A 27,380-nucleotide genomic window follows, 5' to 3' on the forward strand; every position below is an offset into this window, starting at 1 on the left:
TGAGAAAGTATTGCAGAGCCTGTGACCGCCTTGGTGCAGGTGCATCTGAAATAGAGTGGATTGTCCTGTGAGTGAAAATCCTGCCCATCCCCAAGATGATGCTGGTTTACATTTAAAATTAACGTGCAGGCGTGGGGAAGGATGCATTGGAAGTTCATCTGGGTCATGGTATTATTGGAATGTGAGTAACAGTCCTGAAAAAATCTGTCTCCCCTAAGACAACTCAATACAACTTAGCTGGTAAAGGCAACATAACCAAGAGCCATCGACCCCGGCGGTGCAGGTGAACTCGCAGATCTGAAGACGATGTCGTGGCCACCCGTTAGAGAGTTGATGTGCAGGGTGCACTGCTGCGCAGGTCCGCGCCCACAGCTCCAGGCTCCCCGTCCCTAAGGGCACATTTGTTGGGCGCTGATTTAGGGAGAAGCACTGCGGGCATTGGGCCGCAGCTGCTCCACAGACGCTCCCTCAGACGTGCCGAGTGCCTGCCGGCCCCACAGCCACCGCGCAGGGTGGACCCAGACCGCACCGAAGCAACAGGTGTGTTTGGCACGGAGGTGTGGGGCAAACACGGCAGCTCCCAAAGGTTTGCTGACGCCCTTGCTTTGGTGCTGATCTTCTTACCATAGGTTCTTGGTAGTCTGGAGCTCAGCCTTCTTGGCTGCTTGCTGAGTTGTTTGGTTTTTGATTCTTTATGGGGAAAACTACATTTTTATTTACCTCCACACTCCCAGTTCTAACTCATTTGGTACAGTGCCATGTCTATTAAGCAAAACTCTTTGTGACTTTTATATTCAGAAAGTGAATTGAATGAGAATAGGGAAAAACTGAGCTTGGGTTTGTGGAAGATGTCGGCTCTCGGCTGCACCCCTGTATCGGTGTGGACGCAAAGCAAGCAGAGGTTTCATTTCATTGCGGGTGAAGTAGGAAATATGATCCTTGGCACTGTTTGGAAAAATGCAGGCAAATTAGAGCAGTGCCATTAAATGTCATTTAGAACACGTGTTCTCTGTAAGAAATGGAGAATGGATTGGTCCAAGGGGGATGGAGCAGCAATGCCAACAAACCCACTGCTCAGGATATGGCATCTGTCAAGTTCGGAGCAGCTAAAAAACCGCGTCCCGCCTCTGTCTTTTGCAGGTTGTGATGCACTAATTACCCTTCTCTCTTCCCTCCCTCTGAAACCAAGGAAGTGAGTTACGCTGCCCATGCTGCAAGGTTATGTTTTAACTGGACACACCTGCGGTGCAAACACAGCGGTCACTCCAAAGGAAACAGCACTAAGCAAGAAGTTGCCCTGGTGTTCCCAGCTCTGGGGAACATGCTTCGCAGGGGTGCTCGGGGCAGTGGGTGGTCTCTGCTCCTCTGCATTTCTCACTGTTTTCAAAGAGATTTCCCCGTTGCGTTCCCAGGGTTGTCGGAGGCCTCATCTCCCGCTCGCACTGCTGACAGAGGGTTAAGCATCTCTTGAAGGCGACTCTTTAGCAGGAGAACATGGCAGGACTAAACACCCTTGCAATAGCATAATCCTGTTTTTGAAAGCAGTGATTAATCTGTGTTGTATCTGTTTTGATTGGTGACTATAAAATTGTAGTATGTATGACATCTTTACCCACTCCATGGTTATGCAGCGTGTCGGATATCTCTTCCCAGACCCTGGGACAAGTCCAAGTAAGAACAAATTACCAAAAAGCCTCCTACAATGCAAAAGGAGAAAGGCACTGCCATGCCCTGCTGGCTACTACCCACATATTAACATATACCTGCTTTTTCTGAAGTCTTTCTACTTATTTTAAAGTAATATAGCACTTTACCTTTTTTCTTTGTTGTATCTACTTCCTCTTTTTTTTTTTTTAATTACAACCCAGAATTTTACAATGCATATTGCATAACACCTGTAAATTCTGAAATTGTTTTTGTGTCTTTTAAATGTCATTCACCTTGCTAGGAGAAATTCCATCTGGAATCATTTTCTCAAGCTCAAAAGTACTTAAACAAGACTGGAAGGTTTATTTATGTTACGTGTGCTCGTTAAAATTAGGCACAGCAACAAAACCTAGAAGGTGTAAAAGTCTGTGAGTTTCTGTGGAGGAATTTTTTATCTTTTTAATTAAATCAGCTTGTTCTTAGAGATTTAAAATTTGTCACTAGAAATGTCAGAAAAAAATTCAATTTTTGTGTCACTGAAGTGGTATTTCTGTTGCCCTCTCTTCCGCAAATTTAGCACACACCTGGTGTGAGCTACAGACACTTTTCTGGAAAAAAAATGAGACAAAGTAGGTTTTGGTGAGAGACTTTGATTAGTTATTAATCCGCACAGCATAGTGTCTGTTGGTTTTCGACGTGACTTAGATTACACAGCGCTGCGTGTACCCATTGCGCTGCTGAACAGCCCTTGGCTGCATCGCTCTGCTCCCCACCCCCCGCAGGTGACGCGTTGCCTGGACATTTGCGTGTTATAGTTTTGGAGTGCAAACTGGCTAGCTGTACTTATGGTGGCACTGAAGTATCTAGAATCTTTCTTTTCCTTTCAGAAAAATATCTCAAAGGCTTGTTGAGATTAACAGGATTCTCACAGAGGACAGATTTCGGGGATTTATTGGGGCAGAAGGCACACAAAACAGTAGATAACAGTAAAAAGTCACTGGTTGTTTACTGGGTGGGTTGGGTCTGTTATATATTCCATTCAACATTTACTAAAATCCTGTTAATTCGCATGGCAGAGGTGTAAGCTGCCCACCTAAAGAAGACTTAACCATTAGCATTTTGTTCTTGACCTTTTCTGGCCGTGATTTTCAGCTGTACTTGACTGTTTGGTGGATGTGATCCTGCATTTCAGTCACATTGGCCTCCTTTTGGGGTTTGCTTTTTTTTTTTTTGCATTCTGATTCTTTCAATTAATTGACTGTAATTCTTCCAGGTCTCCGTCCGTGGGGTGTTTAATGGCTTTTGACACAAAGAAAATGTGTTGAGAGATTTTTTCGTTGTTAAATTCCTCCTCTGGGGTTGGACGTCTCCCTTTGCCCTTGGGAGACGCACAAGGAGCCTCGGTCAGAAAGTGGGTTTCTCTTGCCAGGGCGTTTCAGCACAACCGGGGAATAATACAGCAGAATTCTGCAGGGACGCAATAGCGAAACCACTGCTTTACCTCACCAGCCCGCGGGCACCGCTTTTGTTGTGATCGCAGCAGGTTCTGAGTGATGTACGCACAAAGGAAAAGGAGAGAATGAACAGAAAGTAGTTTATGGCTTTCCTCAAAGGCACTTTTCTAACTCAAAAATATAAGCCTTGTGGTTTGTATGGTTTTGAAACGTAACCACAGATATTGAGAACCGGAGAAGATTTGATTTACCGTCTCCTCCAATTTTGGTACCAGACTCAGGGCAGAGGAAATTTATTTTCAGAATGAAAAATGTTGAAAGGAAATATATTAATGTAAAAATGCTTAAAACAGGAACGTTCTGTTTGGAGAAACTGTCAGGTGAAGAAATCAAGGTCATTGATGTCTTGATGGGGTGGGTGCAGATCTCTGAGATCTCCACCAAAGTGCTATAACCTTGTCTTGGCGAAGCTTTGCCAGATATCTGTAACCCCCTTTTTTGGAGCTGTGAAGGATCAGTGTCAGACTGAGCACTTTCTCTTGGAGCTTAATCCAGGAATCGAAGGGCTGGGCTGCCTGCAGCACGTCTCGGCCTCTCCAGCCTGGGAACCCTGGCCAGCGTTGGAGAGCTGATGCTCTCCTACTTGTTGCACTGGTTTTTTATGCTTTTTGCATGGCCTCATCCTTAAGAATCATAGAATACTTTGGGTTGGAAGGAACCCTGTTTTGTTTGTTTTGCTCATCGAATGACCTTTGCTAGTAGCTGGATACCTCTCCAGTATGTGGGAATCTCTGCAGAATTTAATTTTCCTTTAGCACTGGAGATCCTGGGTGTTCTTGGTGTGACATAGGAAGGTGTTTTTCTGGTCTCTGTGACCCATCCTTGCTTTTGCAGATGCTGTTCTGTCACTGTTTTAATACGTGTACCTTAGTAATTGCTGCTTCTTGCTCCTTCTACGGTGTCTGGAGGTCACTGCAGAATTTTCCCGTTCTTGTCCTCTGAGTTGAGCTCTGATGCAGTTGTGATTCAGTTATGACCACTTGGTTTTCAGTCGCTTTGCTTAGTTCTTCCTTCCCTTGTATTTCTTCCTCTCTCCCTTTTGTGTTGAACAATCGTCTGATCTCCAGATTTGTTCTGAAAGGCTTATGGAACTCCTTGTAAGATCCTATCCTCTTTCCTCACATGTCCTGGTATTAGTTTCCTGCTGCTTCTTTGGTTCCTTCTCAGATGTGGATGAGCAGGAACCTACCTGGTATTCCAACAGGAACATAACAGTATTGTTATTGCTTACTTATCCGTGCCAAAGATGCTCCTTTTTCACTCTTTAGGGGTGCCAGGACAATCATGAGGAGGCCAGTCCCCCAAAGAGGTCCTGCAGGAGAAAGAAAAGATGAATTGTTCATCTCTTTCAGGAGCCAAAATGGTGTGGCCCTTCACATTTACGTCTTCTGTCCTGGCTGGAGGGCAGCTGGATACAGTAACTCAAGGTCCAACATGAACTGCAATGTCTTTCCACTCTGGTGGGACCAGGCAAAAGCATAGTGTTGCTTTGCCATGTCATTTATGTTTGGCTCTAGGAGTGACTCCTTGGTGGTTATTTTGTTACGTTTGGCCTCTGACTGCATTTCATCCTTGGGTACTTCCAAGACTTCACCAGGTAAGGAAGGAAATTCCGACACCAGCTTACTGCGGTTAGTATTTCAGTGTTTTCTTTCCTTGTTCAGTCCTTGCTCTGGAGCATCACGTAGGATTTGCCTCTTTCTTACACACAGATTGAACGGAGAGCAAAACCTTTTGGTCAGGGCATGCCAGAAGATGGGTGGTTGCCCTCCACGTGGTTGACCTTCTCCCGCCCCAGCAGTTTGGCACGGCCTCCACCACTGCCAAGCTGGGCTTTTCGGCACTGGGGCTCGGCAGTGTCCCGAGAGGTTTCACAGAAATAACTGCATTCTGGCTGTGCTCGCTGCCAGGGCTTGGGGAGAGGGAAGGTCGCTTCCTACTTACTCGTGCTTGCACAGTGGCGTGCTGGCAACATGCTGAGTCGTTTAAAATTGGCTGGAGAGATGGTTTTCATCGTCTACGAATTGAAATAATGATTAGATCAGATTTCAGTTACAGGGAGGTAAGGTAGGAAGAAGTCACGTAAGAAGAGGGCTTGTTTTGTTGATTGAGGTTTAGAAAGCTTTTTAACAAGTTGAGTTATTGGCTGTATCTGAAGTGAAACACTGCTTTCCGAACTGCCCTCATTTCCTGTATCATTCCAGCGTGTTCACTGCATTAATTACAGTTCAGATTTACAGTGTATTTGGTTACACGCTGGGTTACATTCTGATTTTTTTTCCTATGTGTGTATAAATTTCTTTGGGAGTCAGGCCAAGAGGAGAGTGTGTATATACGCATGCACGCACATATGGGCTGAATTTGACCGTTAGTTGCTAATTTTGTGGGGAATAGGGAACTGGATTTTCTTCTCTTTTGTTGTAAAAAGAGACTTTTATTTTTCCAAAGGAGAGGCAGTAGCTGAGAACAGCCAGTGTTTGGGGAGTTCAAGATTCCAAAACAGTCAGAGATAAGAGAAAATATTATCTTATGAATTGGAAATGTGGCATTTTTAATTTGGCTGGTGTTTCTCGGAGGTTAGTGGATAGTGGGAATACTGTTGTTCTCTTGGCTCGGTCGGTGATCAGCTTGCTACTTAAAATATTTTATAAATGCAGTGCTTCAGAGTTCAGTTGGATGAAGTAGAGCTTTTCACAGTTGAAGTAGCTTTTTGTGACCTGAAATATGAAGTGAGATGGGATACCGAGCAAGAAATCTAGCATTGGAAATGAGCTTGTTAGGAACTGTAGAACACAGAAAGTGATTGAAAGGATGTTTCCTTTTCAGTTTAACATTCTTCTTTTGGCTCTATGAAAACATAAGAGGAGGTGCATTAAATACACGAGGAGTGTTTTTGGAGAACTCATTCAGATTTTTAAATCCATTCTTCACATTTAAACTGTTGATGCAGTAGAAGATTTCCATTCAGATTATTCTGAGTCATGGTTTTCTGAGTAAATGATTGTGATTTAAATAGAACCATATATCAAAAACGTTACTGCTTTTAAAATTAAATATTCCTAAACATGTGGTTCAAAAATACCGGTATCATGGATAATGGTGTGATGAGTAATACTAGTATGAGGAATGACAGCAGATACGGATTAACAACTGAGTGCAGCTTCTCAAATAATTAGGTGAAAAGTAAAAGAGAAAAATTCCAAACAACCTTCTTTTGAAATCATTGATCGCTCTGCTTTTTGGCCTTGCCACTAATCACAGCATCGTTTCATCTTTCCTTCAAACGCCCTCTTGCCCGAATGACGCCAGAGCCCAGCCTGCTTCCAGCCCGGCGTGCCTGGCCTGGCGCGGGCTGGCCGGCCGCTGCGGCACACAAAGGCTGCCCGGCGCTTGCCAAGCAGAGACTGATCTTCCGGCGAGTTCACCCACTCGTGTCTTCCATTCACCGGTTCTGGCGAGGTTAACACTTTAGAGCCGTTTCATTAAAAATCAGTGTGTTGATAATCCTTTCCAACCTGTGCAAGGCACCGACTCTTCTAGCTCCATTTTGGTTTCATGTTAAAAGGGGGAGCGGTGGGGGACCGGGGCGGGGATGTATTCGATGAGCAGCAGCGTGATTCAGTTGTAAAAGCACCGATACAGCTTTTCGGTGTTTGAGCCCATGTGGGTGTTTAGTTAAAGCCATGCATGGATGATGGCTGTTATTTTGTTAGGATTTCAGAGCGAGGGATTTTAGCGCTTTAATCCTGACTGGCAGTTGGAAGGTTGGTGGTTTCAAACACAGTGGCACGGAGTAGCTGATTTCTCTTTGGTGAAACAATGGACCAGTGTGTCTTAAGCTGCCTGTACAGAGCCAATAAATCTGTTTTGTTTTGTTTTTCTCCCCCCTTTCTCTCTCTTCCCCCTCCTCCAGGCCAGGACCCACTCCTGTTGCTGCAAACCCTTCAGCTTCTCTGGACAAAGAAAGAGATGAAGAAGGTAAGGCTGAGCCTCCCCTCCACGCTGCAGTTAATAACTGCATGCAGAGCATGTCCAGACGCAGGACGCTGAGGTCAGACCTGCAATTCTTCATGATTGCTTTCAGTTCCAGCACACAGGGGAAGAGCCCATGCATTTGCAGTGAGAACTGAAAAGAAAAGGTAGCTCTGTGTGATGTGAAGCAGCGCAGGGGCTCGTATAAAAGAGCTGAAGTTTACAGGGCTGAGTTACAGAGGGGAAAAAAAATCAAAGTTGCTTTTGTTTTCTTTTAAACACTTTTGTCCATTAAATGGAGGATATTTCGGGGAGGGGGCAGAATATTTCGAGTAGCTGAAAAAATGAGGGTTGAAATCAGTGGGAAAGTGCTCTTTGCCAAGTGGAATTATCTCAAAGCCTTCATATTCAAAGTGTTTTTACCATTTTTTTTCTGATTTGGTTTGATTTTGCCTTTTAGAGTGGTGAATGCAATTTACACTGCCTGTCTAAAATTAGTGCTGTATTTTTATACAGCACTCTATGGGCTCTACGTGGAAATTTCTCATAGGGAGTCAAATATACTTAATCTAAATTTGGGAGCTTGAAAACTAACAAAAACACTAGATGCATCAGCTTGGTGGTGAGTTTCCCATGTTTGACTCTGCGTTGTTCAGGCAGGTTCATAGCCAAGATGTTTTTTTCTAAAAGACCCCAAAACCTGCAGCTCACCACAGAGCCATGTGGAATGTGTCCTGTGTGAAACGGCCGGTGTGGCTGTGTACCTTGGTGTACGTGCTCCATCCTGGGTGCCTGGCGTGTTTAGTCACTGTCCTTGTCTGCTGCACTTAGTCTTTCCATGGCAGTAGCCAGTCTGTGGTTCCCAGCCAGAATAATTAAACAACTGGAAATTCAGTGTGAGAGGTGCCTTTCCAAATGGTCATTCACTGGCATAGACTTGACCTCAGCAACTCTGAAACCTTGAGCTTTCTATTAAGTTTTGTTAGAGTTGGAGAAAAAAAAAAAATATTATTTGTTAGGTCTTGAGGGCAGTTGATCCCACAAAACAACAGTAGGAAAGAACAATCATCAAAATCTCTGTCCTGTGTACTCTGGGATCTGTGTGGATTGTGAAGAAAAATACTCTGAAAAAGACAAAGCCTTCCATCAACGTGTCCTTGGGCAGAGAGCACCACAGCTTTCCTGCTGAGAGTGGAAAAGCTTGAGGATCCCCATGAGTCACACTTGCAGCTCTGCTTATTCAGTTTGTTTGTTTCTGGAATGGTCATCCCAGTGAGACGCGCAGTTTTGCAGAGTGGGCATGCTACAGCTCCCCGGTGGGGCAGGTCTGTCCCCCTCGGGCCCACGCTTCAGGCAGCACTGCGTGGCTGCGGACGTGGGCAGAATCATGTTTCCAAACCTGGAGGATTTGTTTCTGAAGCATGAGGAAAGCCTTTTTAGAGAGAAGAGGAGGGTTGTGGTGGGACCAGGTGGTGGCACAGCAGCAGCTGCCTCTAAGGTGGGGAGCACAGCACAAAATGTCCCCAGTGGTTTCTGACATGTGCTTGTCATGTCATCACTGAGATGAGCTGGTCAGTGCTGAGGGCATCGCCAGCCTGCAGACGTGCAGTGCACCCACAGCAAGCTCAGACGCTTTTTTCACAGGCAGCTACTGCCCTGCCCTGTGGGTACAGCTCAAGGTTTGTGGTTCTGCCCTTGTCCTAAGCCCACCAGCATCCAGCTGTCCCGCTCAAATGAATGAGGGAAGTTGACTTAAGTACTACTCAGTCTGCCCCATTGACACTGAAAGGGCAGGGAGCTGCTTTGCCCATCGCTGTGTGTGAGTGTCAGTCAATGCCATCTATTAACTAGTGCGCATCAATCATCTGCACTGTGTGATGCCTGTCAGTCTCAGATCAGTGGCCATGAGCAGAAGGAGGGTACCAGTCCATGGCGTGCCCTCGGTTCTGGAACAGTTATTAGTGGTCCTTCCCTACATAGGACAGACGGTTTGGGAATAACCAGGAGGCATCAGCAGACTGCCCTGAGCTGTGTAACAAGAAATAAAGGACCAAAACTGAATGAAGGAGTATGTAGTTTGAGCATCAGCAAAATTTTCCTATTCCCATGATCTGTCAGGCTGTGAAAATCCCCCAAGGAGCATTCCCTGCCATGCGAATCAATTGAAATGGAAATGGCAATTACACGTTTGAGAGGAATCCTTCTCTGGCAGAGAGACGAGCCAGGCAGCACAGCACTCTTTCCTCTCTGATTTAGGTGTCTCATGCCTTTTTTTTTTCTTTGTTTTTTTTTCCCCTCAAACCATATATAGCATAGTTGAAATCTTCAGATTGCTACGAAGTTTTGAAGAACGCTTTCCCCCTGTGTATCGAAGTCTAGCTGGTATGAAGTCAAGACTCAGTCTGGGTAACAGCAGTCAGTGCTCCTGGCAGCTGGGGCAGCGTCTGGCGATGCTCTGCGTGTGAAAGCAGGCTTGTGCGCTCGCAGCACCCGGTGTCTGCTCAGCCCATCCTGCCAGAGCTGGGCTCTGACTCCTGCTCAAGGAGGAGCCGAGCGGCGTGGTGAAAGCTCTTGTTCAGTCTAAATGTGCTGAAGTGGGGCTTTGGGGGGGAAAAAAGGAGAAAAGAAGAGAGGGCGTTCATAAATAGTACGATTTAGTTGGCGAGTTGCTTTGTTTTCCTTTGGCTGTTGTGTTGGATGTTTGTGGTTGGATAAGAGCTTGCCTTTTCCTTCTGCTGAATCGTGCCGTGAAGTTGGAGCCCTATGTTTAACATCGCAAATTCTTGCCACAGGGAAAAATACTTACAGGCAAAAATCTGTTATCTAAAGTCACATCTTTGTTAGTCATCAGCTTTTTCATACTGCCTTTGATAATCTAGTGAGAAAGAAACAGTTTCTGTTGTAAATGATAGGTTTTGTGGTTTTTCCAGACATGAAAGACACTGTGGAAAATAACTGTCTTTCAGTAAATATTGTTGATTAATAAAAAAGAACAAATTCATTGGCAAATTTTCTGTCGATTTTCTTTTGTTTTCTATGTCGTTCTTCAAACTTTATGTTGTTTCCATTGGAAGCTATGACTGGGGCCATCGTATACAGTAAATTACAAGTGCTGGCTGCAGGCGGGAATGTGCATCTTTTGGATTTTGCTTTTTAGCCAGAAAAGAAAGAGAGCAGCTGCTCTTAGTGATTTCTTGTTTTCTGTCTCTGCTTTTGCCTTGCTCCACGCCGGTACATGTACCATGCGGTGAAAGGTCCTGTGTGGGTGCTGAAGGATGCCACTTCTTCACCCTGCCAACCCTGCGAGCTCCTTGGAAACTGCTTCTAATGTAAACATTATAAAGATATTGCTCAGTACTGCTAATTTATCACTTCTACCAGATGGGTAGTAAGTAGCCTATTAACATTCACAAAGTGAGTGTCCAATTCCTTCACATTTCTGAACACATCACCCTGGGATTCCTAAGATTTATGGTGCTGAGTTTTCCCATGTTCCGAGCCCCCGCGTGCGGCCTTTTGCCTTGTGGAGGTGTGCAGTGCCTGACGCGCAGTGGCAGTAGGTAGTTCACAGAAAATACCCTGCTCAGGTGGGTTTGGAGGAAAGGAGCATGGATTTGCAGGATGGCAATCTGACAGAGTTTGAAGTCTGATATTTATTTCTTTTCAATCTTATGTGTGAAATCCAAACTATTTTCATACTCCCAAATGCCCCTGTTCCAGTGAAGAGCATTATGCCATCGTGGCTGAAGTGGGTATAAGGTTAAATAGGAAAGTTTGTGGTACAAGGAGGAGGAGGAGGAGGGTGTTATATGCTTTCTGACATGTAGGTGTGTTAGAAGATGAGTAGGTTTTTGAACCTGGTTATCTACCTTCAACATTGCTATTTTCCTAATAACACCCCTTTCTCCAGCTCACTTCTTTTCTTCCCCTCCCCCAAATCCCAAGCCCCTTTGTCTGCCCCACAGAACAACTTCTCTGTCTTTATGGGATAATTAGTGTGGACAATTGCTGCTTTTCCCATTGGGTTTGAGGTGCAGTGAGCCATGAAGGAATCTGTAATGACATGAAAAGTCACTGGAGGCGCGGATGGTGGCTGAATAGCAACAGTTACCTCTCTGAATAGATTAAATTAAAAAAAATAAAGCTTTGTGTTCAGCTGGGGGAAGGGAGGATTCACTAATCTTTTTGTACATGACAATGTGTTTTTGTATCTCAGCAGCTCAAGGAAGAAATCAGGCGGGGCTTTGCAGGACTGGAGGACCCATTGGCAGGACTCCTGGACATGCTGGAGAGCAGCAGTGACTGGAAGGGGAAAGGGCATTCCCTTGGGTATTACATCACCACTGAGTTGCAGCTTTGGCTAAAAGAGCATCCTGCTCTTCAACAGGTTAGAAAAAGAGAGAGGAAGAGAGCTGGGAGAAAGGAGAGGGCAATGGATTTTAATGTCCCTCAAGTGTCCAATTTCACTTTATTCCGTAGTCCAGCATCTTCTCTGTACTCTCATGCGAACACGGTGTGACGAGGTGTGAAATTCATCCTGAGATGATGTTATCTGTTGTGTGCTGTCCTGAAAATGAAATAATACTAGAAGCTGTGATGCGAGAGCTCTGTTTCCCCTTCCAAGCTGGGATTTCCATCTTTCCAGATCAAACCACTTTGATCAAGAGTTGATCTTGCGGCCTTTGCTGGCCTGGAGGCTTTTCCCCTGGAATTTGCATCCTGCTGTCAGGACAAAACCAATTGCAGTAATCTACTCTGCATATTCTTCCATTTCGGCACATAGAAGCCAGTTACTGTACGATTGCTTAACTCCTGCCATATGGCGGAGAGCTTTTATCATCGGGAATGCAGAAAATGGTAACAGTATGAGTTTTCAGCAGCTGAATGATTAGTTTTGTAACATTGGGTCATCAGATTATGCATCCTAATGTTTACCATTCCTTATGCCTTCATATATTCTGACCTGCTGAGATTTTCTCTTTTTAATATGCTTTTGGCTCTGAACTGCAAGATACTTTGATATTTGTGTTGTTTCATTTCCCATTTTTCCAAACGGCTGTTTTTAGATGTCGAGCTCTGCCGTTACAGTATCTGCAAATCCAGTGAAGTGCTGCTGGCACTGAAATTTCTGTCTCATAAGACAATGATCATGTAGGAACAAAAGCATTAATACTTGTATCTGTCCATCTTTTGATGACGCTTTTGCTTTTCCTGCCCTTCTTGCACCCAGGAGCAAGCCTTGGAATGAAAATTGAGTTCTTATCCCTGATAGGTGAGATCTCCCATGATGGGGGTTTCTGAATTCAAAGATTTTCTGCTGGGAACTAGAGGGGAGAATTTCTAAATAGCTGTGTTAGTAAAAGAGGGCATTTTTCCAGTTTCATATTTTACTTTTGCACAAGGCCAGATGCCTTTTCCAGAATTATCCCGCAAACATTTAATGTTTTTAAATTGGATGCTGTGAAAAAAATGTGTATCATATTGTTCTGATTTCTCCTTGCAGATTCCATGGGGAAACTGGAGAATCCCTTCCCAAGGAATTGGCTTATTCCACTGTTTAAACAAGCTGCATTTTCAACTGCTGTTGAATTGTAGCCATCTTTACTAAATCTGTGTTTGATTTTTTTTTTTTCAAGTCTGGCATCAAGCTGAAGAAGCTGCAGGCCCGTGTACTCAGCGTACTAGCCCAGTGCCCAGCTAATCTTCTTGACCCTCTGATTAGCATTTACCAGCTTCATACAGCAGACCGGAACTATTTGCTTGGACACGTCAGTCATCTTTATCACAAGGGCGATTACAAAGAGGTGGGTCATGTCTTTCAAATAAATTTACCTACCCAGCTCTCTAGTTCTCTGTTGATGTCTGTGTCCTTTTTTGGATGCATTTCAATGTGAATTCCGTTTCATCACAGCAGCTGCACACTGTGAATGGTACAGCTTAGCATGGTCTTCCCATGTCCATGTGTAGGCTGTGTTCAACCACATTTTTTTGTAATCACTGACTACAGAGTGCCAGTGAATCCTTCCTCCACCCCTTTTTTGACCTTTGAAAGTAATGGGTTAATAGGGTTTAATTTGGAGAATTTAAGTGGATGGTTGCATTCTTTTTTTTTTTGTTTTGTTTTCCTTGTCCTTGGCAGGAAAAGAAGGGATTTTAGTAGTTGGTCATAGACCTGCTGTGCTATCTCCAGTCTCCCTGCAGCAAGGAGGGGCTGGAAAATCTCTGTTCCCACGTGATTACCCTGACCAAAGGGTTCTCAGTTTGAGGAGTTTTGAGGCCTCTTTACCGTTGAGGCTCATATTCAAAATGTGTTACTACTCGTGTATTTGAGTTTCAGTGGCTGACACTGGCAGGAGTTCACCAAACTCAGAGTTTTGTATGTTTTGCCCTGCGGTTTAGAGTACTTGCAGCATGTCTGGCACCAGCATGATATCTGGGTAGCCTTGTGAGTGTTCTCATGAGCAAACTACAATGCTGTTAATGCTTTTTTTTTTTTTAAAGGCAAAAAACGTACGTTTGTTTTTCTCAGAGGAAGATGGTTCCCTTTGATGGTGTAGAACAGCTTGATCTTGTTTAACAAAAGAAATAAATCAAATAGCATTTTTAAAATCCTATTCTTAAGTAAAGCCCATTTCCCAAGTGAGATCATGGAATTCCATTCTCGTTGATTTATTTGAATACTGAAACAAGGATATTTCATATTTGATTAGAAGTTCACAGGTAGCTGCTTGAAACTTACTCTTTTGCTCATTATGGTTTTGAACATTAATGTTTGAAAATCCTAACAGAAACATTGTATTTGACTATATTCAAGTATAATGTTTAAGTTTGTGGTTCCAAATATATTTACTGTTGTTATTAGAAATGCAATTCTTTCTAGATCTGGTTTTGGAAAGCTCTGAATATTTTTTGGCGGAATTGTTTTTCTTTCCTTTCTTCCACAGAAAAGCTTATTTACAGATTTCCACAAAAAAAGCTCATTCCCAGTGTGAAGAACAGGAAACCTCAACTGTTGCTTACCCTCGGCCATAACTTTCTTCTAGTTTTGTTTTGTTGCCAGAAGGATGAATAGAATTATCTTCAAGAATAACAGGAAATCTTTTACTGTCCTCGGGGACTGATCATACCTAAGTTCACAGCAACTAACCCTAAAAAACCTGGAGCTAGGGCTCTAAGCACTTGCAGTGGGCTGTTGCATGGCTGTTTATCCTGCTCTTCCCTGTCCCTCAGACGGGGCAGTAAAGCAGATTCACATGGAGGATTTTTGACTCTTCTGTCTTTCACCTGAAATGACAGAGATCCTTATAAATCCTTGCTGTTACTATTTATTTTCTTGCTGTATTTACAATAAGACACCAGACATTTATTCTAAAGCCCATTATTCCCTTTGCCTTTTGATGCATTTTGATGCTGATTCCCCCTTTCGATGCATTTCTTGCAGTCGTGTGCGAACCACGGAGGTCCCCAGCTCTGCGTTGTGGGCTAGGGCTCCTTTCCCTCACAGAGGTTTTGGAGGAAGATCCCTTCAGAAAACAGGGTCCCAGAGATCCCTGGAGGTGGCCATGGCGGTTATTTGTTTCTGAAGCCCATCAGGCCCTCCCTGCATGCCTTGTTTTAGTAGAGCCAAAAGCGGAACCAGTTTGTGAATTGCAGCAGCCGGGCGTTTTTCAGTGAGCTGCTGGGAGGGCGGCCTTGGGGGGTAGGCAGGAAAATCAGCTGCGTGCAGGCAGCGGTGGGTTTGGTGGAAGATGGCGCAGGTGGAGGTAACTTTATTCTGATTTAGCAGCATAAGACAGCTGTGGCGAGGAGGGACCTGATGGGGAGCGCTGGCCAGTGGATGGCACTAGTGCTCCCACGATGCAGAACAAACTGATGCAGTGGGAGCTAAAGGAAAAAGCGGGGAGGTATAAGTGAGTTTTTGAGGCATCTGGCCTGTTTGGGGTTTTATCCCTTCTTTTGTGAACGACCTTTGCAGCTGCTGGAGGAGTGTGGCAGCGTGGGGCCTTGCAGGGCGCTCTGGAGCTGTTGCAAGGGCTCCAGCTCTGCTCTTCATGGCCCACACAGCATGAAGAGACGGAAGGGTTTAACTGTCCGGCTCAGGTCGTTCCAGGTGAAACGTGGCGGCTTCCTCCCCTTCTCCGAAGCCACAGGCCATGGCTCCACGTCGCCCTCGACCTAGGCTGTGCCAGAGCCCGGCCGTGCTGTGGGTGGAGGGCTCTGTGGGAAGGGCGATGGCTGCTGGTGGGGCCGGGACAATGCGGGGATTCAGCAGACCGGGGGGTAATGCAGCGCGAGCGAGTCTGCGAGAGGCCCTGAATAGGCCAGGCTGTGCTTGAGAAGAATGAGGGGTAGGCAGAAGGCAAGCTAGTGTTTCATGGTCATCTTATGTTACACTTCAGCCTTTCAAAGAGTGTCTGGGGCTGGTTGAATGAACCTCTCTTGCACCGCAAATGCGGGAGCCTAAAGACAAAGGGGACTCTTGTCACTTGCAGGCCCCTTTCGGGAATAAAAGCCATTGTCACATGAACAGGGGCAGTCTGGCAGGCTGTGCATGCTTCAGTGCCCCATGATATCGCTAAGTCTCAGCAGAAATCACATTCAGGGCCCTGTCAGCTTTGATTAGCAGGGTCTCATGACTTAATGTGCTGCGATATTTCATGTCTAAGGGTGGCGGCTGTCTTTCTGTGGGATGAATGCCCTCTATTGTCCACTGAGTTATTTTATTTACATTTTTTTAAACAGCTTATAAAGGTAAAAAGATAGCTCTGCTTAAAGAAAAAAATCAAATTCCTTTGCTTCTGGACCAGTAGTGAGTGCTGCTCGGGTCAGATACAGTGAAACTTGTTTTCACAGTCAGCATCAAAGTTCTCGTCTTGTTTAACAGCTTTATAGTAAATTCTGAACAGGTGGCAGTGGAGCTGGGTTTAGGAAGGAAACAATAAATAATCTTTTTAGCCTCTGACAACCAGAAATATTCTTGGGCCTGAGAGAGCTCCCACTCTGACTTCTCTGCATCGGTGACTAGCAGCATTTTTCTCCCCTTCATCAGTTTGGCTCTTAAACAAGAGTATTGGACTAAGCTATTAGTGGGACAGGGAGAATTTAATTTTTAACAGGGTTTTTTTTTTTATTGTTGTCTGTCCAGATTTCTGTGTTTTCAAAAGCAGAGTATATGTTTTTCTAGTAATGTTTCATCTGTTAATTTCTACAAATAGTGAAGGTCGATTCAGCATGTTAAACTCATTTAATGTTTGCTCTTTCAGTTAAGATAATATGGAATATCTATTAAAATTCAGTTGTTAAAATTTGTCGTAAGATAACTTGGAGAGCCCAGAGAAAAAGCTCTATAGACAGAGAATTCAAATTACTAGAGAAGTAATTTGCTGATTTGGTAGAAAGGATGATTACCCAAAGAGTTAAACTTAAAGCAATACAAATATGCTAAGGTGTAGAAATGCGTAGTTCAGTGACCAACGGGACTGTCAATTTTCAATGCAGTGATGTTTTGAACACCAATTCAGGGATGTTATTGTTTGTAGTCCTACTTCATACATGCTACTTGAGTACCCATGGTGTAGTTTTGCAAATCTGTCAATACAGTACAGATCAGTGTTAAGATTGATTGAGCACATTAATGGAAATTCACATTCTGGATTTCTTCACTCTGACTTTTTTGAGCTATTCTCAGGACAGTAAAAATGTCTCTGATATTCCTTCTTTCCCCCATATACCAGCCTAATTACAAAGGCTTGTTCAACTCTTCCTGTAATTTAAAATGTGTGCATTTGAATTTCCTTATTTCTTTTAAATTAAAAATAATAATCAATAAGAAAAAAATGAAAATGTTACACAGGGATGTTTCTCATGTAAAGGATGATGTCAATCTGACCTCTTTTCCTATTAACTTAGTCTGCTGATAAAGGACAGCTTTAATGGCATGTTCCCTGCTAGATCCATGCCACTCCAGATCAGAGGTGGCCAACCTGCGGGCCGTGGACCAGCCTGCTCCCAAACACCACATCTTCTGGAGCCACCTCTGCTATGGGCGTCTGTCTTGGTGAAGTGGTTGGGAAGGAGCTTAAGTGTTGCTGGGAAATAATAATTCAGATGGTAGCATTCTGCTCCTGCTGCCAGCATTCCTGGGCTCCCGTCAAGCAAGCGGGCTGTTGGTGAAGGGGTGCGAACGTGCAGCAGATCTAGCTGTACAGAGAGTCTGGGTCTGGAGGATCTGGTGGACCTGGTGAAGGTGGGTGGCCTGTGTGCACAGGAAACTTGGGCAGTGCTCTGGAGGATCACTCATGTGTGAGGATACACTGACCAGTTAAACCACGTTTAAAACTGCTTTGAGTGACCTGAGGAAGACAAATCACAAAAGTGTTTGTTTCAGTTCCCTCTTCCCTTCACCTGTGCGCATGCATATTCCAACCTGACTTTTACTTCTCTCCGTCTGCCTCAAATTCTTTAGAGATGAGTAACCTATCACTACTTTGTTTTGACGATCTCACTCCGTATAAAATATGTTCATGCTCTCTTGAAAGTGGACCTGGGAAATCTCATGTTTTTCTCATTTCTGAAGACAGCTGTGTATATTGTGTGCTCTTTAAGCAGGAAGTAATTAAACATCTAACCTGATGTCATACGCTATGCAGTGATGCACTATGAAACTTTGAGCAAAGCTGATTAGCCGCAAGTTTGAAATGAGTGATTCAAAACACAAAACAGATGTTCCCAGTGATTAATACATGATGTGACTTTTACTCAATTATTTCTACCATTATTATGTATCCATGCTTTGATCACTGTGATTTTCTTAGAGTTGACGTTGGATCCACCTCTGCAAAGTCTTGCTCTGTTGTTTGGTCTGTTATGTAGGTTTTCAGAAATTCCTTCACCTTTGGTTCAGAAATGCTACACTGAGTGAGGCTCAGGCATATTTACCTTTGTGTTGTCCCAGCTTGCTTGCAGCAGAGCTCAGTAATGCAGGAGTCATCAGAAACCATTTGTGTCTGTCCTGCATCATCACTCCAAGCAGTGCTACTAGCAGAAGGTTATTCGTCTGATGCTAACCCCACCGTGGGAAAATTGCCTAAATTGTCAGTGTAGACGCCACCCAAGTGCACATGCCCCTGCAGATAAGATCTTGTGTGGCTTCCTGCACTTCGTGCTGTATATGGAAAGAATAGTCATTTTTAGATGAGATAGAGCCAATTGCATTCAAAACAAGTACAGAGGCGCAGGTACTGGTGCAGAGTGCTTTAGGCTTGTGTGTTCACTTCAAAACACTCCTTTTTTTCCCATACTCTTGTTTTTGCAATCGTATGACTAGAAGAGTGGTCTGGTGCTTGTGGCTTGGCCTGAATGCGTCAAGTTTGGGTAACTTCCCCCATTCTATGGTCAATCCACCTACACGCATTTTAGATACCATTTAATGTAGTATTGCCCAGCTTTGAATTCTTCCCCATACTCATCCAGCCCTCCCTTGCTGTATTTTTAAATGTTTATCCTTGGGAAACAAAGCTATTACAAAATGTCCAAATATGATTTTTGGTTTCATTATAATTAAATCAAAGACTGACCCGGAGCGCCCTGAGGACAATGAGAAGACTCACGGACTTTGATGGGATTTGAATCCGGCAATGGGTCACATTTGCCTGACTTCAGTGAGTCAGTGACTTCATCACGTACCTGTCCCGTGTACACTTGGGGGATGCAAGGCAAGAGACGGACCAGCCTTTCCCATATTTCTGTGACGATCTGGGGCAGGAGCGTTTTAGTATAGGTTAAACATTAGCAAACACTAATAATGCTAATTCTGTTGTTAAGATTACATGATAGAAACTCTTTATGTATGAAATGTATTTTTGTGGAAAGGCTGCTTGTACCCTCAGTCGGGACTGTAACATGTTCTCTTTATAGTTTGATGGAGGGTGAGCAGACCCTGATAAGGTGGCAGTATGTTAGCGTTCACCGGAGCTTTTCCGTGTTCCTGTGTCGTAGCTGGGTTGTTGCTGTTATTGAGGAGCTGGTGAAGTGAGGGAGGTATCAGCTGCTTCGGAGTTTTGTTGCCTTGCTCATCCAACCTGAGTCTGAGGATCTGTGGTTGGATTAACATGATTGCTAGCTTCCAGCTAACCTGGTTAGTCTTCCAGCACAGCCTGGAGAGTGCAGCACTGCATGTGGGGAAATGCCTGTTTCTTGAGTGGGGAGGGGGATTCTCACCATTGCTGTCACAGCATGCTGTCTGCCTAATTAAAGTGTTTCTTTTCTAACTACGAAATGAGTCTGCCAATGAGCTGTTGCTTTTCTGGAGATCTTATCGTCTATAAACAGACTGTTAAAAATAGGGTCGTTTTACACAAAACTTGTTTGTGGGGTGAAACAATTCAAAACATGATAATAACAAAACAAAATCTTAAAATAGCTCTAAGTAGAGACCACAGACACAGCTGCCAAACACTTTCATCTTTATTACAGTTACTCATATCTCTTCTCTTATTATTCCTATTGTAAACACGTTGATTTTATCTCAGTTGTCCTCCCCATTCAGCCAGCCAGCCCATGTAACTACACCCTGCAATCCAGCCTGGTTGGTTGTTCCTAGGACCCAGGTCACGCGTCTCCTTCCACGTTTGGCTTTGTGCATGGCCGAGGCTGCTGCCCCGCCGCTGACGGTGTTCCCCGCTGCGGGAGGTTCCTGCCAGCAGCACAATTTGTCTGACTGCCCCATCTCTGACTTTAACTGGATGATGTTAAAATGATGTTAAAAAACAGCTCGTGTGATTTGCTCGAGTTCCTCTGACCTGCAGCAGTGGTGGTGATGTGAACTGGGTCTGCCACAGCTGGGGTTGGAAGGCGGTGTCTCTCCGCACTTTGACTAAATTAATACTTGTTGTTCTACACCCTTTAGTACAGGGTAGAATAGACATCCAGTAAAAGAGGAAAACCTAACCTGATACGGCGCATGTTCATCTGATTAAGTCACCTGCACGGTTAACAGAGGTGGAGATAAAACTATGCCATTTAGATAACAGTTCTGCAATTAGGTTAATCTGAACATGCATGTGAACATTAAAAAGTTATTAGGGAAACCATTGTACGCTTGCATGTTAAAACTAACGGATTACTTGTTTAATAAAAGGTACTAGTGAGATCAAATGGTGAAGCAAGATTTTGAGAGTTTCAAGGCTTTTCTTTTTTATTTTTTTTTAGTTCAGCAAACTGAGACAGCAAAATAAAACCAGTTGCCAAAGCTTTGGAGACCCAAAACCCTTCTTCAGGTCCAAAACAGAAGTAGCAACCTTCAACTTGTATACAAGTTGAGAATAATGACTCAGCTTGAACTTTGTGATGTTAATCTGATAATTTGAGAGAAAAGGTACTTGATGCTTGTGGAGCGCAGTAGTGTATTTGCCTCTAAACAGCTGGAATAGCGATAAAGTCTGGAGCAAGAGAGAGATTTGGTTGAGGATGTAGCTGGCCTGAGAAATGATAATGTTCTCTTCAGTATCTGGTTTGCAGCAGACAGTCACTGCATAGATGTTAGTTTCTGCTTTTGTCACGTAAAGCTCTTCTGTTGGTGTCTCTTTTTGGGGTGAAGCCTGGACTGTCAGTGATGTGGTGTTCATTTTGAGTTGAAAAAACAAACAAACAAATCCCTCCAAAAAACCCAAACCCCCTCATTAACCAAACCAAACTGAAAAAAAAAAATGTTTTCCCACTGATAACTGGTTATCTCTGTTCTTTGTGGACAGTGAGATTGAACGATTGAACTTATATGGTGTGTGTTGGTTGTCTGCTTTTGTACACTCAGTCTCTGATGCAGTGGGTGAAATACATGCGTGGCTTTCCCAGAAGGTAATGTAATCCACGGCTTCTTCTGTGAGCAATGCTCGGGTGAGCTGTTAGGTTCTGTTTGTGTTGCTTGGCTGGCTCTGCAGAATACGTGCTTCCCGTGATGAGAAAGCCTAGGTGTCATTTGAATGCTAGGAGAGACAGAAAATGTGTTCCAAGGTGTGCTGCCACCCCCACATAGGTGATTTTTTTTTGTTAAGTTTTTCTGTAAAGGTTTCATGCAGGTGAAGGGTAATGATGAGGTTTGCATCTACTTGGGAGGAATGCACATCTTTTACTCTATTGTTTGCATATTCTGACAAATAATAGTTCTGTAATGCAACTGTTTTGACAAACAAATCCATCACTTTTGTGATCTTTCTCTCAAAGCAAAATCAATCACAGATAGCAGAGAAACCTGTTGAAGAGAAAAGCTTTTCCTCTAAGTCCTAACACACTGATTTTATCCTCGTCTGAATGAACAGGCATTTGTGGACTCAGTTGATTACGTGCTCTGTCCTGTTGTCGCTTCACGTTACATGCATGCTGCAGTAGGGTCAGAGATGTTGTGTTTTCAAACACTGTTTACAACCATTTTGGAAAGTACAAAAAAAATACTTTGTTTTGCAAAGCAATTGGAAGGACGCTTCTTGTAAAACCTCCTTGTTACCTGGCTCACAAGTACAGCAGTGCTAACACAAATGCGCTAGAAGGCTCCTTGCCCTTGTTACTCTATCGACTGGCACAATACGCTATGTTGAAGAAAGCCATTATATGCTTATTCTGTATCTGAGATCCAAGTATGCTCACACGCTACAGAAATTAGACGCTATTAAGGTCTTAAAATCCTAATTAGTTTATATGCCTCCCAGGCAATGTGCAGTTAGATCATAATACATGTCTGTAATCACCAGGCTGGGACAGGACAGACGGCGGCTGAACCAGTTCTTCTCCAGCCTGAGTTACTGCAGCTCGCCGTAGCAGAGTTTCCTCATCTGCAGAAGATACTGATTTGAATGAGTTTGTGAACATGGCAGGTCTTGGCTTATCAAAGATTTGTAGATACCTCAAAAGGGAAAACACCGTTCTTACCATCTTGCTGGTTGGGGTGAGCCTTTGCACTTTCAGGGGTGTGGAGCCACGCAGAAATTACAGCAACTAAGGCCTCTTGATTTTGGAGTCTTTTAAATCTTGCATTACTTTCATAAAATGAAACAATTTTACAAAATTTAAAAGGCACAGCAAGATGGATAAAGTTAACTCAGAAAGGTTGGTTGGGTCAGGTGTTTTTTACAGTTATATTGATAGAAATTATCCATCTTAGCTGGTTTTGTCCAAGCGCTTTACTTTCTTTCTCTCTTTCTTCCAAACAACTTGATCTTTAATTTTTGCTCCAGGATATGCTACTGCTCAGAGTATGCAACTCTGCCAGGAGTGTTCTTGCACATTTATAAGTGGAATGTATGTGGCCAAATGTTTATATGATTTGTACTTGAAAATCTAACAGAACTAATTAGCACATTAAAAATTTGTATAATATCATATCTACTTTGCTTTGGCATAATGCCCATTTATCCACTGTGGTGTTCTCCTAAATGCACAACTTTTTTGTATTTTCTAGGCAGCCATACTGAGTATTAAGCTAAAACTACAGCCAGATCAAGATGTGGAGAAGGTGAGTCATTTCCTCTGCAGGCTTTGCTGTCATCAGATCATTTTATTAAGCAGGAGATCCGTCAAGGCCCTCCACGTTGTGCTGCCTTTCACTTGAGGCTTTACTCTGTTCCCAAGAAGTAACTGCTGCGTTGCTGAAGTACCTTTACATCTAGAGAAGTGACAGAGTGTATTTTGGTAGACCCTATTGCTTTTCTAGCTGCAGCCACTGTTATAAAAAAAACTGTAGCTGTGTTCTTGACAAATTATCACCATAGTGGAGTTCAGTGCTTTTGCTGTTTTGAAGCCTTGCTAATATTTGTGTTGAAAATGTCACATCCCTCTCAGGCAGCAGGGCATGGGACAGCCCTCTGCCAGGTTTCCATCTGCAATGTCATGGGCCGCTTCTGTGTGCGGCAGCACTCAGTCTGCGGAACGTGGTGATCAAAGGCAGGGCACGGGGCTTTAAATGTAATTTCTTCTCCTAGATGTGTACGCCGCTACTGCTCCAAGATAAAACCAACTTGGTGGAAGATTATGTGGGAGAATATCCTGAGCTCCAGAGCAAGCTCTTGCAGATCCTGGACACATGGTGTGAACCTGGTTTTAATATCAGAGACATCACAAGGTAGAAACGCATGTTGATTTTCTAAGCAGCTGGGGCCAACTTGCTGTCAGAGCACCATCCATTCTCTGGTTGTCTATCTAAGATGATTCTTAGATAGACACCTGGAGTACTGTGTCCAGTTCTGGACCCCCCAACACAAGAAGGACATGGACCAGTTGGAGAAGGTCCAGAGGAGGGCCACGAAGATGATAAAAGGGCTGGAGCACCTCTCTTATGAGGACAGGCTGAGAGAGTTGGGGCTGTTCAGCCTGGAGAAGAGGAGGCTCCGGGGAGACCTGATAGCAGTCTTCCAGTACCTCAAGGGGGCCTACAAGGAAGATGGGGAGAGGCTGTTCAGCAGGGCCTGTTGCAATAGGACAAGGAGTAATGGTTTTAAAATAGTGGGGGGTAGATTTAGATTAGAAATTAGGAAAAAATTTTTTACGATGTGAGTTATAGAGCACTGGAACAGGTTGCCCAGAAAGGTGGTGGAGGCCCCATCCCTGGAAACGTTGAAGGCCAGGTTGGATGAGGCTCTGAGAAACCTGATCTAGTTGGGGATGTCCCTGCTCCTTGCAGGGGGCTTGGAGTAGATGACCTTTGAAGGTGCCTTCCAACCCTAACCATTCTATGATTCTATGATTGTTTCTCAGCGTGATGGAGTGCAATATATTTACTTTTCGGCTGAGAAAAGAGAAATTCTGGTGTCTGTGCCAGAGTCTTCTCAGACACCTCAGCCTGTAAGACAGAGGTATCATTCCTACTGACAGATGCTCCGTTCCTGCCAGGAGAGAGGAGTGCAAAATGAAACCTGTGCAGTAGATCTTAGCAATATGACAATGTCGGAGCTTCCTCCAGGAGGCTGGAGCAATCAGACTCTTGTGCTTTGCTGCAGACAAGGATGAGTTTCAGTATCGGTTGTACAGGTTTTGCAGGGTGTGAAGTGGCAGAAAAACAAGAGATGAAAGTGGCTAACCTTCATGTGCTCATGAAATAGTCGTGTGTGTTTTAATTTATAAATTATCTCTCACTAGAACAGCTCCTGTCAGTCACAGTGCCAACAGTGCAGCCAAACTCACAGTCTAGTTGCAATAGTTACAGTCTTAGTTCTGAAAAAGATGAGAAGGAATTTCTTACCTTCTCTTTCTTTAAAATAAGCCTCTGGACTTGCTTCAGTCATTGACTGGGAAATTTGTGTGATTGTATTGCTGGCTTTTTGTAACTCAGGAAAGGTAGGGGATTGTTCTTACCAAAACCTAACAAACCGTAATACCTCTACTGTTCAATATCTGCTATTTGGGAAACATACTTTAGACAATTCCTGTTTCTGTCTGATTTTGTTTATTTGCTTACAGGCAATTTCAAGGCCTGTCCAGGTACAAACCAGATAAATTTAACCGCAAAATGCTAAGCAAGCTGGTCTTCAGGCTCCTAGAGCGGTTTAATGTAGATCCAGGTATGTGATATTGCAACACATTGTGGAGTTATCTCACCAGTAAAGAACAGATGAAGTCAATTTGTCTTCTTCCATGTTCAGCAAGGAATCTCTGCTGCGATTTATCATGGGGAGTTTCAGGGTTTAATTAATGATATTGAAAAACAAAGCTGGTAAGTTATGGGAATTATCACTTTGTGCTGTCGAAGAATGAAGTGCTTGTGACTAATAGACTGCTTCTTCCATGATATGAAATAAATCTTGACCTCAGAATGGCTCTATGTAAACACATGATGGTCAGCTTTGAGTTATGACTCCATTCCACTCACATAAGAGGCAAGTCATTATTCACTGGGGATCTGTTTTCTTGAGTTATGGGTCCGTCAGCTGGGAAGAGATAACCCTTGGGACACAGGAGCCTCACAGCCCTTTGTATTCTTTGCATAAACTAGGGTTAGTGGCAGGGAATTTTAAGGCTCTTGGAGCCTTCCGAGAGAAGTAACACGCTTTACGTGACTGAATAGATACGCTTCACTACCCGTTATCTAACAAAATCTACTTAGTTTTGCTTTGGTTGTTAGTGGGGACTGTTCTTTTTTTCTTCTCTTTGGCACCTTGCATCAGACACCTTTAGGTGCACCGTTAGGTTTACCCTGCAAAGCTTTCCATCATCAGCTCAAGATATGCAATTCTCTTTTCTTGGACTGAAAAGTGTTTTCTAACCACAAATTGTGGGCTTATTACACCTGGCAGCAACTCTATATTGCATATTAATCTTCACATCTTGAGACTGGTGTTCAAAAGTTAATAAGATACTCCTTACAAACCCGCATCGGAGCATAGGTAAATATAATTACGCTTAGCACATTGGTGTGAAAGCTGAGACATACTGGGGAGTGATTTATTTAAAATCTAAAACCTTCCCAGGAGTTTACTAGTCCAGTAATTTTTCCTTCTTTACAAGGTTGGTCATTCAGTAGGCTGTATTGTCTTTTATGATCTGTAAAGAGAATTGAGTTGTTCTCCTTTCCTTATGAAAGATCCACCAAGGGTATGATATTAACTGTTGAGGTGAAATGGTGTAGCTGTTCATATGCAAAATCCTGAGAAATTAAAAAAAACCCCAAACAGCTAAGAGAGGAGCATGTAGCTGTTGATCTTGGGTGCTCTCTGTGGGATGCTAGTGTGCCTCAGCCCGGTGATGGTGTCCCAGATGTTGTAGCTGCCGATAATGATGGCCAAATCTTGCTGGTCCTCCACAACACATTCACTGGTGAGGAGGTTCCTTGAGGCAGATACAGATCCCATTCCTGCCTATGCTTCCAGACAGCGATTTATCCCATGCAAGCTGCAGTCTCTACAGTGCAGGATAAGTCTCTTGCTAGAAAGCGCTGTCCTCCTCTATTGATGTGGGAGGGGATGTGGGATAGTGATTTAGACAAGATGCCAGATTTGAGGCAGCTGAAACCAGTGTTGGATGACTCTCATAGTCCCATAGACGAAAGCAGGTGTTTATTTTTTATGAAATAACACATGTAATTCAGTGCAGAACTTCACACTTTACTGACCTGTGGCTGTCTTAGCCTCCTTTGAAATGCTTTGGAAGGAGACGAATGCCTGCAGAGTAATTTCTGCCGTAGTGCTTGTCCTTCTTGAACTGAATTGGGAAGTGACAGTAGCTGGAATAACATCGCTTTCTTTTCTTCCCACCTCTCTCACCTCCCTTCCTCTGTATTTCTGGGTGTTCTTTCTCCATTCTTTAGTGGGAGTAAATCTGGCTGTGAGGAAAGATCGTACAAAAAGGAAGCAGGCTAGGTAAAATGTACAGATTAAAAAAACCCCTTATTTCTTTTGTTCTGAGCAGCTCCACCAAAAGCTAGCAGTGAGGTAAAACTCACACTTCTTTTTCCTAACCTGACTGTGGGCTTGTTTGGTGCCGCAGTCTTCTGCTGCTTTCTGTCTCCTCTTCACTCATGACTCCTACTCGCTGAAAGCGGCTGAGAGCAGCAGCAGCAGCAGAGGGAAGTGGCTTTCGGTGAGAAAGGTTGGAGGAGGATAGAGTTTCTTGGTATGAGGAGGCAAACTTCTATGTGACTCAGTTCTTGCAGTTCCAAATCTACTTTCACATTTCCCTACCTGAGCTCACTCTTATCCACTCACAGTAAATTTCACTGACTGCTAAGCAAACCTTAGGCGTTGATCAGCCATTAAGATTTGAAAGACTCCTTGGAACTGCCAGTCTTACATTTCAGAGCTGGATAGGAGGTGGCCCAATGTAAAAAAAGATCCAGAGCCTCAGGAGAAATAAAAAGCCATCATCTTTTTCTCTTTGTTTTCTGAACTGTATTCCGATATTCCTGTTAACACGCAAAAGAGTGCATGGAAAGTGGAAGATTTTCTGCTGAGTCCCAAAGGTGTCCCAATAAACTGTGTGTGGATTCCATTTAATTAGCTTCATTGGGGAAGGAAGAAGTTGGGCAGTAATGGTCTGTGATTGAGGAAATTGAGTTTTATGGAGTCTTTTCTCACACATGGGTCAGTATGCTCTGGTTTAACGAGCCTGTAGCTTTTGCGGCTTAATTACTTAATTGCTCTTTGGAGACCCCGTGAGATTGGCTTAGGTTTACAAATGCAAGTTTCTGTCAAAGCAGTTCTCGGGCATGAGGGAACGGACCCTACCGAGGTTTGAAATGGTGGAGCCTATTTTCTGTTGTGTTTTCAC

The 27,380-nt window shown here is 43.8% G+C and overlaps 1 protein-coding gene across 11 annotated transcripts in view; it reads left to right on the forward strand.

The window, feature by feature from the left end:
- The window catches only part of EXD3 (exonuclease 3'-5' domain containing 3), a 285,931-nt gene that overhangs the window by 84,583 nt on the left and 173,968 nt on the right, over positions 1-27,380 (forward strand). For 6 of the 11 annotated variants that reach the window (XM_086763462.1, XM_086763459.1, XM_086763464.1 and 3 more), the window contains 6 exons: positions 7,075-7,139; positions 11,350-11,520; positions 12,770-12,937; positions 22,585-22,638; positions 23,105-23,244; positions 24,579-24,679. In XM_086763462.1, coding sequence (XP_086619588.1) covers positions 7,075-7,139; positions 11,350-11,520; positions 12,770-12,937; positions 22,585-22,638; positions 23,105-23,244; positions 24,579-24,679 — 699 coding nt within the window. The remainder of the gene's footprint in view (positions 1-7,074; positions 7,140-11,349; positions 11,521-12,769; positions 12,938-22,584; positions 22,639-23,104; positions 23,245-24,578; positions 24,680-27,380) is intronic. The other 5 variants (XM_086763461.1, XM_086763465.1, XM_086763466.1 and 2 more) reach the window with 3 other exon arrangements.

Source organism: Chlamydotis macqueenii, chromosome 20 (assembly GCF_036417535.1).
Source record: "Chlamydotis macqueenii isolate bChlMac1 chromosome 20, bChlMac1.mat, whole genome shotgun sequence".
In the NCBI taxonomy this organism is placed as follows: Eukaryota; Metazoa; Chordata; class Aves; order Otidiformes; family Otididae; genus Chlamydotis; species Chlamydotis macqueenii.